At 36.7% G+C, this 17,230-nt stretch overlaps 1 protein-coding gene across 6 annotated transcripts in view; it reads left to right on the top strand.

Annotated features, from left to right (window-relative positions):
- Positions 1 to 17,230, top strand: part of GTF2E1 (general transcription factor IIE subunit 1) — a 47,836-nt gene that overhangs the window by 2,240 nt on the left and 28,366 nt on the right. For all 6 annotated transcript variants that reach the window (XM_053565582.1, XM_053565583.1, XM_053565585.1 and 3 more), the window contains one exon: positions 2,362 to 2,838. In XM_053565582.1, the coding sequence (XP_053421557.1) occupies positions 2,391 to 2,838 (448 nt within the window). In that variant the 5' untranslated portion in view covers positions 2,362 to 2,390. The remainder of the gene's footprint in view (positions 1 to 2,361; positions 2,839 to 17,230) is intronic.

The following is a 17,230-nucleotide window of genomic DNA, read 5'->3' on the forward strand; positions in this document are numbered from 1 at the left end:
AAGATACCATGCACCAGACATGGAGCAGGAGACACAAAGTTGAAAAGAATGCACTCTCTGCTCTCTGTCTACCCGTTCCAGCCTCATATCTAGCCACATTGGCATACCTTGAATTCCGCATATTGTTGTGTCACTTTTCTAAATAGGGGATCTTATCCTGAATGCCAATACTTAATTAAACTCTTAGGCCAGAGCACTCTGCATGAATCATCTCATTTTGTCCATACATTGACCTTATGAGGAAGGCAGTGTTGATTGCTTTCTGTATAGGAAGAAACCAAGGCTGAGAATTTTCTGGGATCATTTGATAAGAAATAGTGGAACTGGGATTTGAAACTTAAAAATGTTGGATTGCAAAGTCCTGATGTCACTCTCTTGCTCTGATCTTCAGGGCTCCCTAAGATGTTTCAGGAAAAAGAAACAGGCTGGGCAATAAGTGGCCCAGGGACCTCTGCATGCAGGATGGGCGCTGGCAGGATATGCAGTAGTCAGGGACCCAGTTACTCTGGAGCAGGGGTGAGGGACTCCTGCTGTATGTTGGAGTCACCTAAAAAGCTATTAAAATTTGTGTGATGTCTTATCTGGCCCTCTAGACCAGCTGTAACAAAATGCGAATAGGGCCCAGGGTTGGTATTCTGAAGATGCTCTTTAGATAATTCTGCTTTATAGTCAGGGCTGAGAACTATTAATCTGGAGAACAGGGAGTGTGGGAGAGGAGAATACAATGGTAGGAAATAATAATGGAAAAATAGATTATGTTGACATTTGTGTGTCATTCTTTTGTCTGTTCAGTGTTTCTGAAGCCATAAGTTGTGTTCTGCCAACTTTTGAGTATATAAAACAAAATCCAAAATTGGGTTCAAGTGTACTGTATAGACTATTGGAAAGGAGAACACATGTGTTCAGGAGTATGCTACTGTACTACTTTGTTGTTGAACCTAAGCTCTTGCCTGGCATCCTTAGGCCCAGGGATGACAGGAAGGCTCTAAAACCATAGGTTTGAATCTAGTTGCTACTTTGTTGTATCTTCTGCCCATGTATTTATGGTTTAAAGTACATATTTTACTGTAACTGACTTTCCTTTTACTTTCGCTTATTATAAGTAGGGCTTTATATCTTTTTCTCCAAAAATGTATGCATAGGTTGGTTATTTAGAAATTTCTTTATAGTATAGTACTGTGAATATCAAAATATTTCTTATAAAAAGGAGTATTAAGTCTGATAGGGTTGACAACCATTGATTTAGTATAAAAGAATGGTTGAAACTATTTCTCACTGAAATAGTTCAGTGGAATGTCTCTATTAAAAATTTCCCTAGGAAATAGGGAAATTTAACTTGATAGCCTAGCCATTCTTAGTTGGGAACATGCTTAATTAAGATAAAACCTGTCCCTGTAAACAAACTTTCCTAAGCACCTTAATTACCTTCTTGTTCATTAATCACAGTAGCCCCATTGAGCTAGTTGTTACTATCCTTATTGTCAGAGAATAAAGTGCAACTTGATTTTAAGGGATTTGCTGAAGATCACACAGCTACCAAAACATATTCTAACTCAGTTCCAAAGCCCAGGTTTTTTAACTAAATCACATGCCAGATTGAGCTTTGAGAAGACAGCTTTCTGGGCCATAGTATGGCTTCTACTTTGCCCTATAGGAGATCTAGTATTTAAAGATATCTTGGACTCTCCTCCCTTCTCCCTTCCTTTCTTCCTTTTAAAGGATTAGATGGTCTTATCAGATTTAACTTTTCAAGGTTGGTACAGCTGTCTGGATCTAATTATTAATTTCTTTCAGCTTTACAATAGTTAATGATTTTGTCAGATACCCCAATTAGTGATTACTTAATGTGTTTATTGGTTTTTTTTTTTGTGATTTTATTATGAAAACATGACTATGTAAAATATCCTAGAATTTTGATAGAAAAATTTTATTCAAGAAAAGAAATAAAGACATTTCAGGGATATTCTAACTGCTAGATTTCTTTGAGTTTCCAACATTCCCAAAGATCTCTGTCATTAAGAATAGCAATGACTTCATTTAACATTTTTGTGTTGCTTTTCTGAAAATGGACTTGACATAATATATCATTTTTTTAAACAGTTTTTAGAATCAAACATACCATACTGATCACAAAAATAAACATTTTTGAAATAAATGAAATCTTTTGTGTGCCCTAAAGGAAAATTTTGTTCTTTGTTAAATGCTTAGGTATGAGTTTTTTAAAACAATGTTTGAGTACCTTTGTGGCACTCCAATAATAATGGTAACTATCAGCTACCAGTAACAGGTTGACTATTCTAGATTAGAATGATTACCATGTCCTTATATCTGGCTAATTTTCTCTTTTTTTCCTAAATTCAGTGTATTAAAGTTGGAATTTGCTGCTAAAGATGGCAGACCCAGATGTCCTCACCGAGGTTCCAGCAGCATTGAAGAGGTTAGCCAAGTATGTAATCCGGGGATTTTATGGCATTGAGCATGCCTTGGCCTTGGACATCTTGATTCGGAACCCCTGTGTGAAAGAAGAAGATATGTTGGAGCTGCTCAAGTTTGATCGGAAGCAACTTCGATCAGTTTTGAATAATTTAAAGGGAGACAAGTTTATCAAATGCAGAATGAGGGTAGAGACTGCTGCAGATGGGAAAACCACTCGCCATAACTACTATTTTATCAATTACCGTACTCTTGTTAATGTGGTAAAATATAAATTGGATCACATGAGAAGGAGGATTGAGACCGATGAAAGAGATTCCACCAACCGGGCCTCCTTCAAATGTCCTGTCTGTAGTAGTACTTTCACAGACTTAGAAGCTAATCAGCTCTTTGATCCCATGACAGGTGAGATTTGTCCAGTTTGTGGATCAATCCTTTATTTTTTCTTCTTTAAGCGACCCATGGATGATGTGAATCTTTCTTTTAAGTAAAATAAAATGCGTACCGTTTTTACTCTTAAATTGACTCATCTAATTTTGAAACTTTCATATATGTCATCACGAAGGTGAATGGGTCAATTTGAGTTATAGCTTAGTCAATCTTATTGTCCTGTTTGGCAGTCTTAACTACTTTGAGAAACCTTTGCAAATACTCTCTCCTTCACAAAGGAGTATACTCATTCCAAGGGGTTTTCTCATCTACGACTGTCCTCCCTCTGCCCCTGCCCTCACCCCTACCCCTACCTGCTCCTATCTCTTATTTACAGCTGCAGCTTAATCTGAATGAAGGGTTGACTTCTCTCCCACTTTGAGGCTATTCTGTAATAATTTTGCTTTTGACCTCTTTATTCAACAAATATTGGAGCACTTCCTGTGCCAGTTGCCACTAGACAGTTACAATATAGTGTATTTAAATGCTTTGTTAGTGGAGGTAGAAAGATCAGGAGTTTGTAACAAGGGCGTATAATGTGGATTTGGGGAAGGCCTCTGGTAGAAGTTAATAACTGGGACCTACAAAATAGTAAGCTAGAGGAAATAAGGGGAACCCTTTCCAAATTAAGTGGATATATAGTATCTCTTGTCAGCAAGATATATGATTTGTCCCATTTAATTATTTTTCTTAGAATGTAGAAAATGTGCATTTTCTGAAAACGTAGTATGTCTACCATTTAATATGAGAAACTTTAAAGTCTAGGTTGTATAGTTATTTTGTCTTATTTATAAACTGGAAAAGAGACTACAGTTTTGCTCCTTAATCGATTAATTTTCTTATTTTCTAGAGATAAGAATCTGTAGAAGGAATCAATGTTAGATTGTCCTTTGTTACAATTGAATTTAAGAGTATAGGTTATTTTTCATAGTTCTGCTTTTTAAAAAATTATATCTGAGAAGTTTAAGCTTTCACACGTGAAACATTTTGTTGTCGAAAATTAAAGATTTTTTTACTTTTAAAAAATTTTCATATTAATATGAGGGTACAATTAGGTTACAATGTTTGCATTTGTTAGGTAAAGTCTCTATTGTACATGTTTTATTTTCTAATTTTTTAATATTATGTATGGTACATTTTAAATAATTTTTAAAAATGAGAAATAACCCCAATATCGATTAAGATTACTGTATCAACAAAAAGAATGAGAGAGAACCTATGACCTTTGTTTTTTTTATTTACTAAGAGGCAGTGATTTTGGATGACAAGTTACTCAAAGGATTCACATTTGCATTAAGCATTTAATTTGTCTGAACCTATTTCACCTTGAAAGGGCTTAAATAGGAGAGATCTTCATTATAAGAAAATCTTAACCATCTGAGTATAAGAATTGCTTAAGTGTGGTACAGAAGATGGCTGTAGAATATATCTGGAGCTCTTCAAAATATACTAGGAAGGTCCCTTGATTCTTGCCATTCACTGTAACAGATTTCTTGAAGGAGCTCTGGGTTTGGTTTTGTGATTCTCTGCAGATGTTGGTGTTACACAGTGGTCCTATCTTCATCACTCTAGACTGCAGTGGAAGGTGTTATCCAGCCTCTCAGGGTAATCTAATGTAATGTGCTTTTACTACATTTATTCATTAATTGAGTCTTATTTGATTTCATGAAACTTTCTAAAGGGAGATGATTTCATTACTTATGTATCAGTATTTAGAAAATTGATCCATGATGCTGTTTGAATTTCATCTAGGGTTAGTGTCAGAATGAAACTAGCTGTAATTGATAAATGGCCCATGAAAGAGATGGCCCGACACCTCAGTGTAGTCACAGGTTTTTGAATCAGGGAGTTAGGGTAGAGGGCATGGAAATATTTTACACAAGAACGCTAAAACTGAAAACAATTTCATTGTGGCCAGTTCGAACAAAGACTGTATTTTCAACATGAGGGCTCTGGTCGGCACGAAGGTGAAAAGAAGTAGTATAGGAGAGCAAGAATAATTCACTTCACTTTGATAGCACTTGGGAGGGTGTCTGTCAGCCAACACTAATGTTCAACTTAATTGGTGGTCATGTCTCTACAGTGAAGTCTGAGGTATGATTGAAAATCTGTAATGATTGGGGATCCTTATTCTGAGAATATGCTTGCCTTTTAATTGTAGTTTGACTTTTTTTTTTTGTAGAGACAGAGTCTCACTTTATAGCCCTCGGTAGAGTGCCGTGGCATCACACAGCTCACAGCAACCTCCAACTCCTGGGCTTCAGAGATTCTCTTGCCTCAGCCTCCCGAGTAGCTGGGACTACAGGCGCCCGCCACAACGCCCAGCTATTTTTTGGTTGCAGTTCAGCCGGGGCCGGGTTTGAACCCGCCACCCTCGGTATATGGGGCCGGCACCTTACCGACTGAGCCACAGGCGCCGCCCTGTAGTTTGACTTTTATTTGGATGTTCCTTTAAGGAAAAATGCAATTAGGTGACATTAGGCCCCAGTTGCTTGTCAGTTCTGGTGTTTTGGGTTGTTTCACTATTAACAACCTGACACCTTCCCTTCGCATATATATTCCCTTTATATACCTTTGTTTTTCTCCGACTCCTTCCTGTTTTGCCCAGTGATCATCCCTCCATCATCTCTTATCCCCCCACTAAGAAGAAATGAGTAATAAACATCTGGTATGTGTAGTGGGGTGAAGGGAGCTTTCTCTGCTGTAATGTTTACACTCAAAATTGGTAGTTTGCAGTTTTTTCCCGAAGCCCAGTCCTATAAAAACCTATCCAATTTCCTGATTGCTGTAGGAGATTGATTTTATTTCTAACCATATTTCTGACCAAGTGTTGGGGGTGTCTGATGGGCTTCTATCTCCTTTCCTTTTTGTCATTTCTTAGATTCAGCCGTGGTTTGGATTATTTGGGAATTGGATTTGAAGCCTTCCAGGCTTTACTGGGTTGTGATAAGTCCTTAACTCAAGTGTATGTTTAGGCAGCTTTCTGTCACAGGACAAAGGGTCGTAACTCCTAGATGAGCGCCAGAGGACTGTCTAGAAAGTTGAACCTAGCAAGGATTGTTTTACCGTTGTTAATTCATACATAAGTCAGTGATCGGCCCATTATGGTTTATAGCTTTTCCCTGTGCATCTCTACTTTTCCTAAAAATTGTAAATTTTGTCTATACTTTCCATTCAGAATTTGCTTTTGGTGTTTCTGGGTTGAACTCTTTTCAAATATTTGGTGCTTGGCATGTGTAGATATTTTATTTCATTAAAATGGAATAGCCTAGCCTTTGCTCACTAGTCCCTGGTTTCAGAAGCTTATTCAGGCAAAACCAGCTATTTTAAGTTTCTGAAATATTGGGAAGGGGGGATTTTGTAATCAAACAAAAACATAACCTGAAATCCATCAATGAATCATCAAGATAGCATCTTGTGTTTCATAAATGCGTGTTTTCGATTTAGCAAGCTTTCTGACCATTTAAATAGACTCTGTATTTCTATTTTAGCAATCTTAACCATGGGTGATTTAATTAATGGCACTTCTAAGTTAAGTTCAGCAACATGCTTCTCCAAAGTGGGGGGATCTTATTTTCTTTTTAGATGTTAAGGCTAGATGATTTGGAAATAGCTTTGTTTTCCATTTTTAGTATAAAATTATGCAACCATAATGCCAGAGAAAAATTTGAAGAGAAAAAAATCACCCACAGAACCACCAGCCTTTTACATATTACCTATAATTACAATTCTAGCCTAGAAGTTTGTGATCTCTTGGTTCCTTAATGTACCAAACTCTCTTATTTCTATGTAGGGTTCAAAATATGGTAGGTGTAATTTCTCCCATTTAGCAGTGAGACTACTGGGCAAAAGAATATAGTTTTACAGCTCCTGTGAAGGTATGTATGGCCCTGTAGTTTTATCATAGGTGAAACAAAATTGATAGGTGTTTGAATTAGAAATAATTTGGGATCCCCTGTTACTGAATTCACCTAGAGACCTGGGATTGAATTTTTAATAAACTTTGAGATAAGATAAAATTTAAAATTTTTAAAAGAAATCTTATAAATGTATATTTAGTAAAATCTTAGAAATAGGAATTTAGAGATTATCTAGTTCAAATCATCAAATGATGTGTACATGCATGTACGTGACTGTGTTGTACTCTCTGGGAGGAATCTGGGAATAGACAGATAGTTAGAATATTTTAGATTGAATAGAAGGGAAGAAAATGATACCTTTTGTGGAGTTTCAGCTTGTTTTGTATAGCTCCATGAAAAAGACTTTTGAGACAGATTTTAGGATTAGCATAAAGAAATTTTTAATAGTTAACTCAAAATAGGTGTCTAATAAATAACTATTAAGAGTAGCCAACAATGAGAATAGGCCTCTTCCAGCAACAAATTTTGAGAAATTTGAATTATTTAAGTAAACTTGGTATTTACTTGGAATAGTCATATAAAAATTTTTGAGATTAAACTGTTTAGTCCCTTCTTACTTAGTGATTGATCTGTTTGGACAGATCAGTTTCCTGATTCCCTATATCATTGGAATCCTTTTTCTGTTTCCTTAACCTAACATTTTAAAACTATTAGGGTCCTATACTTGTGAACCTCTCAAGGACTTAATAATATCTGCCTTCATAGGGCAGGCTACTTTTCCTGTCTTCACCTCTTACTGCTTAGGACAGGAGATGTCTTATAAGCAATGTTTTCAATTCCTAAAATACTAAAAACACAAACACAGAAATCTTTTTAGGATTGTTTTGCTCAGTTGTTGAGTCTAAAAGTTAATTAGAAAATTATACCAGAAAGCTCAAAGGTATGGATTATTTTTTAGGGGGGAGCAATTATTAGAATAAGTTAAAAAATATATGTAAACAAATCATGGAAAGTTTGTAAGAAACCAATATCATCCTTCTACCCTTCCCTCTCCTCCCTTTAAGTTTAGAAATTTTGCTTTTGATTTTGAGGATTTGAGAGCTTTTTTAAAAGATTACCTTTTGTATTTTAATGCCAATTACATAAGAACTAAGTGCTTATTTAGTTTTGATGCTGGCATACAGTATTCTGTCGATTATTGTCTTTCAAGTAGTCATAACAAAACCAGACTTTTTGCCTGCCTACAACATGTTGAGAGGAATTTGATTTAAGCCTAATTTAGAGAATTTATTTCAAGTGTTAATATTCATTCAAATGCCATACTTCAATTTGTTATTTTTTTTTTTTTGCCACTACCCCACTCCTCAGCATAGTACATTTTCCCCCCTTATAATGAGTTGTAGAATCTCAACAACTGATTAGACCAAATTGCATGATTAGACCAAATCTAGATAAATGTCCATTTAAGGAAGGACAGAAGCCAATTTTATTGGTAAATTGAATTTTAGGGAATGAGGTGATACTGTGTATATTTGAGGTTTTCTGGATTTCAAAAAATATTAAACCTCCTTTTTTCCCCCTTTTGCATGCAAATGAATATTTTGCAGTTTTATATGTTGTCTGGTGAATTAAAGGATGATTTTTCAAATTCTTTTTTATAGGTAAAGTACTTATGAAATATATAACTATGTTGCTGTCATATGTTTCTATTTGATAGTAGCAATTCCTTTTTCTATACATTTTCCCTTGCCTAACTAAACTGAAGAAATTTGACTTATGAAAATAAAGTTTGGAAATTAGAATAAAAGTTGACTTTTGGGGATTTCAGTATTTGAACATTTTAATTTATATCCTCCTGAACATTAAGAGTTACTGAGGTTATAACAAAGGACTTACTGCTTTCAAAGAATAGCCCAGGGATAACTGTAAAACTTTTGCATATTGAATAAGAGGGAGTTGAGTGCTTTTGGAAGGTCAAAATAACATTGGTTTTCCTTCTCTTAAAAATACATAAATTGGCTGGGTCTGGTAGCTCACATTCGTAATCATAGCACTTTGGGAAGCCAAGGAGGCCAGGAGTTCTAGACCAGCCTGGGCAACAAAGCAAGACCCTGGCTCTATACACAAGTATATTTTAAAAAATTAGCTGGATATGGTGGCATATGCCTGTGGTTCCAGCTAGTTGGGAGGCTGAAGCAGGAGGATCACTTGAACCCAAGAGTTTGAGGCCTCAGTGAGCTATCATGACACCACTGCACTCCAGCCTGGATGACAGAGAGGGAACCTGTCTCTAGGAAGAACAATGCATAAGTAATATATGAATGTAAACTTGTTAAAGACTCAAATAGTAAAGAAGTATGTAGGTCAAAATGGTAGACCTAGTTTTTCCTCTCTGTGGCTCTCCACTCAACCTAGTCCCCATTCTTCCATTCTTACCACCTTCTCTGTTTTAACAACCATATTTTGAGTTTTGTGCTTATCCTTCTAGTCCTTTTATTTTGCATAAGCTCCCCCAAGTCCTGTTGAAATCTAGTGAGGTAGGGTGATTCTTAATTAAATATTTTGTTATTAAAACAGCTTATGGTTAGTAATACTTGGTCAACTTTACATAGTATTGTGTGGTTTTATTTAGAGCACTTATAATATTGGGTCCTTTTGCATAATCAGTGTATAGAGTGTTAAGATGATTTCTAGAAGTTTTTCTGTTCTTGTTCTTTTTAAGAACGGCTATGAGACAGTAAAATGATAGGATGTTAGGATTCTACAGCCCAGGCTTCTAGTTTTGTGCTATGGTGCTATGTTGGTAACTGTTACCTTGGGCGATCCTTTACTCACTCTTGGCCTTTTAGCATGTGTAAAGTGATGAGTTCAGTCTATTCTATATCACATATGGTTTCTTTCAACTCTAATTTTATACTACTGTCAAATTTGGAAACATAGTTGACATTTTTTAAAGTATGGAGAAGCATGAGATTGGTTTTCATTGCTTTTAGGAAGATGGTGTTAATTACTTTTGGTTAAGTTAGAAGCGTTAGTTAGAAATTGAAACCCTCTGGTTATAGTAGTGTTCATATAGAAAATATGCTGTGCTTCATTATGCCATCTTCAGAAACACATTGTGGCATAATGGAGAATAATATTTACAATTTTGGGCAGTCTTATTTTCCTAAGCTTCCCAGTTCACTCCCTTTCCCAATTATGTCCATAATCCATAAAATATTCGGTGGGAAGGGAAATAATGTCCAAATATAATTCCTAAAATATGTGGTGGTTTGATTTTCACAGTGCAATAAAATTAATCACATGTTAGTGTTATATCTTGAAGTTTTGTAGCTTCCTCTTATCCTACTAAAATCTTAGGAATTCTGTTCCTTGCTACTGAACTATCTTTTGATTTTTTGTTTTTGTTTTTCTCCCTCCCTCACCCATATCCCCGGAAGCTCTTTGAGTGAGAGGGTGGGGGAGTAAAAAACTTGTAGTCAAAAAGTTTTTTCATAGGATTGTCCAGAAAAGTTATGCAGGTTATTATCTCTTGTGTAGATTTTACACTGCTCTCTTAGGTAGGTTTGGCTTTCAGTCTTGCTGCCAGTATAGCCTATGTGTCATAGCCAGTGTTCCCTTTAAAAAGCACATCTACTATTTTGTTCAAAACTCTCCAAAGGCTTCTCCTCTCACTCAGAAAAGTCGAAGTCCTTAACAAAATTTATACGGTCTTAAATTTGCTTCCCTTCACATTTGTTTGATCCTCTATACTCAGAAGTCACAAAAGAACTAGGAAAGCTACTTTGTCTTAGATATTCATCAGAAGCAAGTCTGTGCAAGTAGCACTACCTGAAGCTAACATCTGAGGAAATAAAGACTCAGATGTTATGTTTCCCAGGTCATAGCTTTAGCATAAAAATTATTAAACCTGGATTCCGTTTAACTCAAAAGACTAAATTCACTGTACCATCCAGAATTAAGCATCCCTTTTCTAACCTCCCATCATCGCTGCCAGATTCAGCTTAGAAAATTTGCCTGTATATGTACATTTTGGAGACTATTTCTACCACTGTCTCTCTTGTTCGCAGCAGCCACCCTATTTGGGTCTTGCAAGCACCAGGCATGCCTTTATGTACTTGATTTTTTGCATGGTGTTTCTTTTTGCCCAAATATCTGTATGACTTCCTGTCATACTTTTAAGTCTCTGCTCATATGTTGCTGCATCAGAGAGGCCTTTGCTGAGTTTCCTATATAGTAGCACAGTACCTCTTTCCCTTTAACCTCTGTTATATTTATCTTTCTTCCCTGCTTTGTTTTTTCTCCATAATACCTGATGATGTTGTTTTTGTGTCTTGACATCCACTGACTAGAATGTGAATGCCACGAAAACAGCTCAGAAGATGACTAAACTGAGGAAGGCTGAATGTCAGAACCCCGTGGGACATCAAACCCACCGTTTGATGGGTTTGATGACATTTGATCCTCCCTGTTTCCTTGGCCAGCCTTGAGGACGTGGGTTGAAACATGAAACGTGACTCCCACTGCAGCACCCTGTACCATGCAAAGCATTTGGGCTTATTTTGATTTTTTTGTTTTAACTTTGTGGAAAAAATGGCTGAATAATAGTTGCAACTAATACCTTTGACAAATCTTTGACAGTGAATTGTGGACATTAGCTGATGGTCTAGTCATTGTACATACTGGAGTGAAAAGGGAAAAAGTATAATCCTAAGTAATGACTAATTGGGAATTTGATTAAGAATGTCTTTTGTCCATAGTCTCTTATATCTGTCCTTTTCCTCCATTATAAATTTCCAAAGCATTTTCTTGTCAAATTATGGAGGATAAACTGTTATTTTTCATTTTGGTTTTATTCGTATTTGTTTTCTTGCATAAATATTTGCACAATTAAAATGAATAACCTGTTAGAAACCAGTAAGTTGAAGGTCTTGGCCAGCATAATAGACACCACTTAAATGTTCTTCTGTGGTTAGCAAAGGAAAAATGTCAAGTTTTGTATTTTATTGAACCTTATTTTCTTCCTAGATCTTTCCCTCTCCCACCCTCTCTGCCCCCAATTCATTTTTGTTTTTGCTTACCTCATTTTGGAAAAAGTTAAAGTGGTTTAGAATTCTTCTTCTCATCCCCACAAATAGGTCTCCCCTTCTTTTCTTCTCATTTGGAGTTATAACTTTACCTTCCCTTCGTTAGAAGAGTCCTGAATGTGTAAAGCATGTGTAAAAGTGATAAGTTCAGTCTATTCTATATCACTGTGGTTTCTTTCAACTCTAATTTTATACCACTGTCTGATTTGGAAACATAGTTGACATTTTTTAAAGTATGGACAAGCTTGAGGTTGGTTTTCATTGCTATTAGGAGGATGGTGTTAGATGGGACATTCCTTTACTACTGAATAGATGACCCTAAAATGTAGTTTTGAAATATCTATTTGTAAAAAGTCTCCCCACTTTCATTACCTGTTAGTTATCTGCAACTAGGTATATTTTGGTCCTTCTGGCAAGTCTGATAGGTTAAGATTCAGCTACATAAATGCCAGCAGGCATGTGATAAGCACTTAATGTTTGTTAAATAAATTATTTGTTACAAATCCATTCTCCTTCTGTTCCACATTTTTAGAAAATAGAATTTATGTATGTACGTGGGATGATTTGCTAAGTTGTAGCAGGCAGGGATGATGGGAGGTTAGGAAAGGGATGTGTAATTCTTGATGGCGCTGTGAATTTAATCTTTTGAGTTAAACAGATTTATGTTTGAATCCAGGTTTTTGTTGTTGTTTTGAAACAGCATGCTGTGGCCTCAGCCTAGCTCATAGCTCAAACTTGGGTTCAAGCAATCCACCTGCCTCAGCCTCCGAAGTAGCAGGACTACAGGCATCCACCATGACACGTAGCAAATTTTTCTATTGTTAGTAGAGATGGGATCTTGCTCTTACTCAGGTCTCAAACTCCTGAGCTCAAGCAATCCTCCCAGCTTGGTCCCCCAGAGTGCTAGGATTATAGGTATGAGTCATTGCACCCGCCTCAATCCAGGTTTAATGATTTTTTGTGGTCAAGCTAAGACCTGGTAAAGTTAATGTCTGAGTTTTTATTCTCTTATATGTCAGATTTGGGTAGTGCTGCTGCACAGACTTGCTTCTGATGAATATCTAGGACTGTATGTAAAGTAGCTTTCCTAGTTCTTTTGTGGTTTATGAATATAGGTGATCAAACGAATGTCTTATCATTGATCTCCTTTTTCCCTTCTAACCCCATCATTTGTCAAGCTTTGCCTAAAGAACTTTCACAGCCTTTATTTTCTCTCTGCTGCCACATTCTCAGATTTAACTTGTGTGTTCTTCGTTGGGTGGCTTGGACTCATCGTTTCTGTTTTTTGCTTTCTTGGTGTTATATGTGGGAAGGGAAAGATGGTACGGAGCTCCAAGTTTCAGTTCCAGTTTCTTCTGTCATTCTTGAGTAATATATTCTGTGCACACTACTTAGTGTAGAGTGGTCTGGTCACAAGAAGAGTTGGGGTATTTATCATATTGTTTACTTGACAGCAGCTCTCCACTAGGGGTAAACATCAGAATTCTTTGGGGAACTTTTATTTATTTTTTGATTTCAGGTTCATCTGAAGATATGTATGATTAGGTTACATAGTTTGCATTTCTAAGGTTAAAGTCCAAGTTGTGTCTGTGTCCTTCACCCAGAAAGGGTGCTATATACCAATGCATTGTACCCGTTAGGTGGGAGCCCACTGAACCCCTCCTCTCCGCTCCCCTACTACTTAAATCCAACTGAGTTTTTCTCTAGTGTGAGCCTGTAGTTGTTAATTTACTAGTTTCAGTTTACTACTAAATACATGTGATGGTTGTCTTTCCATTTGTAATGCTGCCATGTATTTTCATTGTTACAAAGGGGTTGCAAACCACAGGTTGAGAATTGCTGGCTTAGGAGGATGTTCTCCAAGTCTCTCCAAGTTGTTATACAGGAAATAAAATCTCTTACCTTTTTATGGCTGAATAGTAGATGTACACCACAGTTTATTAATCCATTCATGTGTCGAGGGGAGCTTGGGTTGTTTCAACATCTTTGCAATTGTGAACTGAGCTGCTTTTTGGGAGGATGCTTACAATTCACATTCCTGGGCCTTACTTCATACCTATTGGATCAGGATCTCTGGGGCAAGATTTCGGTATAAATCACCCCAGTGATATTTATGCAAACACTCAGTTAAGTACTGGCTTATTGAAAGGCATCTCAAGCCGCTGAAGCAGATGAACATTTGTAAATATTAGTTTTAATGATCTCATGATCTTTCCCCAAACCTTTCTTTTTCTTTTCTTTTTTTTTAATTGTTGCGGATTCATTGAGGGTTGAAGAAACCAGGTTACACTGATTGCATTTGTTAGGTAAAGTCCCTCTTACAATTGTGCCTTGCCTGCAGAAGGGGTGTCAAACACCGAGACCCCACCTCCCTCCCTCCTTCCCTCTCTCTGCCCAAAACCTTCCGATGGCTTTCTTGTTACTAAAGAATAAAGCCAAAATTGAAAGTTATCATTCAGGACCCATTTATCATCACTCCAGTTTTATTTATTTATTTTTTTAACTGTTCTTTTGATAACTGTATTTCTACTAGACTACAATTGCAGTTTAGTATCAGTTTTCATTCACTTCTCAGGTTGATTCAGAATGTCCTGTTCCCTTCCTCCTTCTTGTGATCTCTGTAACAACATTTTGTCTTCTAAATTCTACCTCAAAATGCAAAAAGGTATACCTTCTCTAGCAGCCTTGCCTAATGCCCTCAGCTGAAAGTCAGATTCTTTCTTTGAACTCTGGAACACTTAGTACTTTAGTTTTTGCACTGGTTCCTGGTCAGGTTTATCTCTAGATACGTTTCTTCTCCACTAAACTCGAAGCTTCTTGATGACAGCTTCTGTGTCTGTGTGTATTCTCCCACCACTCTCAGCAGCATGGTGCTATGCTAGTCGTAGTACGCTGAGTTTCCTTGGCCCCCAGCCCCTAGACCACTGCTGCTTCTGATTCAGGAAAACAGATTTGTGTTTTTATAATGCTTAGTGAGATTCATAAAAATCTTGCTGGTAAATTAAACTAGTCTTAAGTAATTTCATAAAATGTCAAGTTGCTTATTTCTCTTCTTGGATTTTTTTTAGTGTTCAAGAAAAAAAATTATACATTTGGCTTTTGACAAGCTGCTTCTCCTTTACAACTTGTGTTTTTGTGATAAACTTAGGACTCAGAGATGTAAGGCTCACTTTTCCTTTTGTAATGTTTGCCTGACATGGTATAATAATTATTGGGAGACTATTCTCCATGGGTTTCTCACATGTTATGTGTATCTGGCAAGCAGAGGTATTGACTCTCTGCCTTTTTTCTGGGATCCTTTTTCAAAGATGTTTATATAGCAATCAGCCTTAAAAAATGGAGATATTATTGCTCTGCAGAGCAAAGAGCAGATTTGCTTACTGTATAATAGAAATAGTATATTAATTAAAGTCAAGTATGGTAAAGATAATGTCACCCTCCAGAACAAGGGATGGGCATCCTTATACCCATTATAAAAGATCTGGATTCCTTTTAAGCTCAGACTTTCTTTCCTTGAACATAAGACATTGTATGAACAGTTGTTACCTGGCTCTTTTGTGTTACCCCATGGGAATCAGGGCTCAGGGAACTGGCTTGAATACTGACACTGGCCACTCCTATGGCCACAAGTAATAAAGTTCTTGTCTTTGACCTAGGATTCTTGTGTCTTCTGCTAGCATTCATGAAACTGGCAGAATAACTTGCTAGCTTACAAATAAGTAAAAATCTCAGACGCTTCACAGTTCTCAACAGTAATTTAAAAGCTGCACTCTAGACCTGAAAGATGGGCCTTCAATAAATAACTCTTGTTAAATCTGGATGAGATTAGAATTTAAGTTCCTTATGACTATCCACTAAATTCATTTCCCCTGTATTCTTTTTCATGAAAATCAAGTTAAAGGACTGTCATTATAGATTGTCTAAAAAAATAATGGGGTTAACAGTGTTCTCTTTTTTCCCCAAAATAAAAGCACAGCTTTTATGGGGATGAGCTACACTGATAAGCACAATGATTTGTCTTTTAAAGCTAAAATTTGGATTATGGACATAGTCTTTAAAGAAGAAATGGATTACTTGAGAGAAAATTTTAAAAAACTATTTGGGTGTAACATGAACTTTTTAAGCCAGGGAAATAATGTGTTGGATAATGACAATGTTAAGGAAAAAGAAAAGGAAAGAAGATAGGATTTTTGATGTGGACAGCACAGTTTGAAATTTTATTCATTTATTTTTTTATTGTTGGGGATTCATTGAGGGTATAAGAAGCCAGGTACAGTTTGAAATTTTAGATAATATTGTCTCAGGAAGGCCTTACTGAGGTGGCTTTTGTGTAAAGAAGTGAAGTAGGTAAGGAGATTAGCCAGTTAACTGGAGGAAAAGCATTCTGTGCAGGGAGAACAGCAGTGCAAACAAAGCGTGCCTGATGGGAAGCATTAAAAAGGCTAGCTTGTGCTGCTTTGAAGGCGTCTATCGGGAGAGTTGGAGTATTGACCTTTGTCTAAGCTGTCTTTCTGTGCTGCTTCCAGAATGCTTGTTTTTATCTTTCTATAGTAGGTATTGGGGTGGAAAGCTCAGTAGGTGTTCTGAGAGGTGAAAAAGATGCGGATATAAAAGCATAAAATTTAGTTTATCTTCTTAAAGGGAAAAAGGGAGTGATAAGAGTAAAAGTGAGTGGGAAAAGAGAGAGGGAAAAGAGAACTGGGAGATGGTGTGGCATCCCAAAGAAAGAAAGGAAAAATGCCTGCAGGGAGGCCTAGTGGCAGTTGAATGTAAGGGGAACAAAGAGAAAAAAAGTAATGGTAGCCATATGCACAGGCTGCTATTCATAAGATGAGAAGTAGTTGGTTTTCTGTTGGAGATAGACTTATCACAGGTGTTTCTGATCCTGAGGACTGACACTGGCACCCTGTTGTTCATCCAGGAACTCCAAGCCTGTGAAACAGGTTCTCAAAAGTTGTGAATGTAAAAAGAGAGATCTATAGTTACTTTCTTTCTCCTCTTTTCTGTGGTTTGTGAAAACAGAACTCTACAAGGTAGCTGCTAGCAAGAGAGGGCAGAGATCAGAAAGCCAGAGAGCTTGATTTTCAGCTGTTACTGAAAAAACTATAGGTTAACAGTTTTTCTGTTATTTCACTATCAAGACCAGCCACCCTTTTGGTAGGCACTTTTTCACTTGAGGAATGGTATTCCTTCATTTTAAAAAACATTTGAAAACTACGGAACTAGATAACTTCTAAAGTATTCTTCCTTCTCACTGACAGCCTCTGTAATTGCCCATCTTTCAGCAGTCAACTTAAATCCCACATCAGTGTGTTGTAAGCCAGTAGGTATTTGAGAGCTGTAATAGACCCTATTTTATGTGGTTTATTTTTTAACTTCCCACATGAATTATATTCTTTATGCTTATTGAAGAAAAGAGGC

The sequence above is a fragment of the Nycticebus coucang genome, chromosome 16 (genome assembly GCF_027406575.1).
Source record: "Nycticebus coucang isolate mNycCou1 chromosome 16, mNycCou1.pri, whole genome shotgun sequence".
NCBI classification, from domain to species: domain Eukaryota; kingdom Metazoa; phylum Chordata; class Mammalia; order Primates; family Lorisidae; genus Nycticebus; species Nycticebus coucang.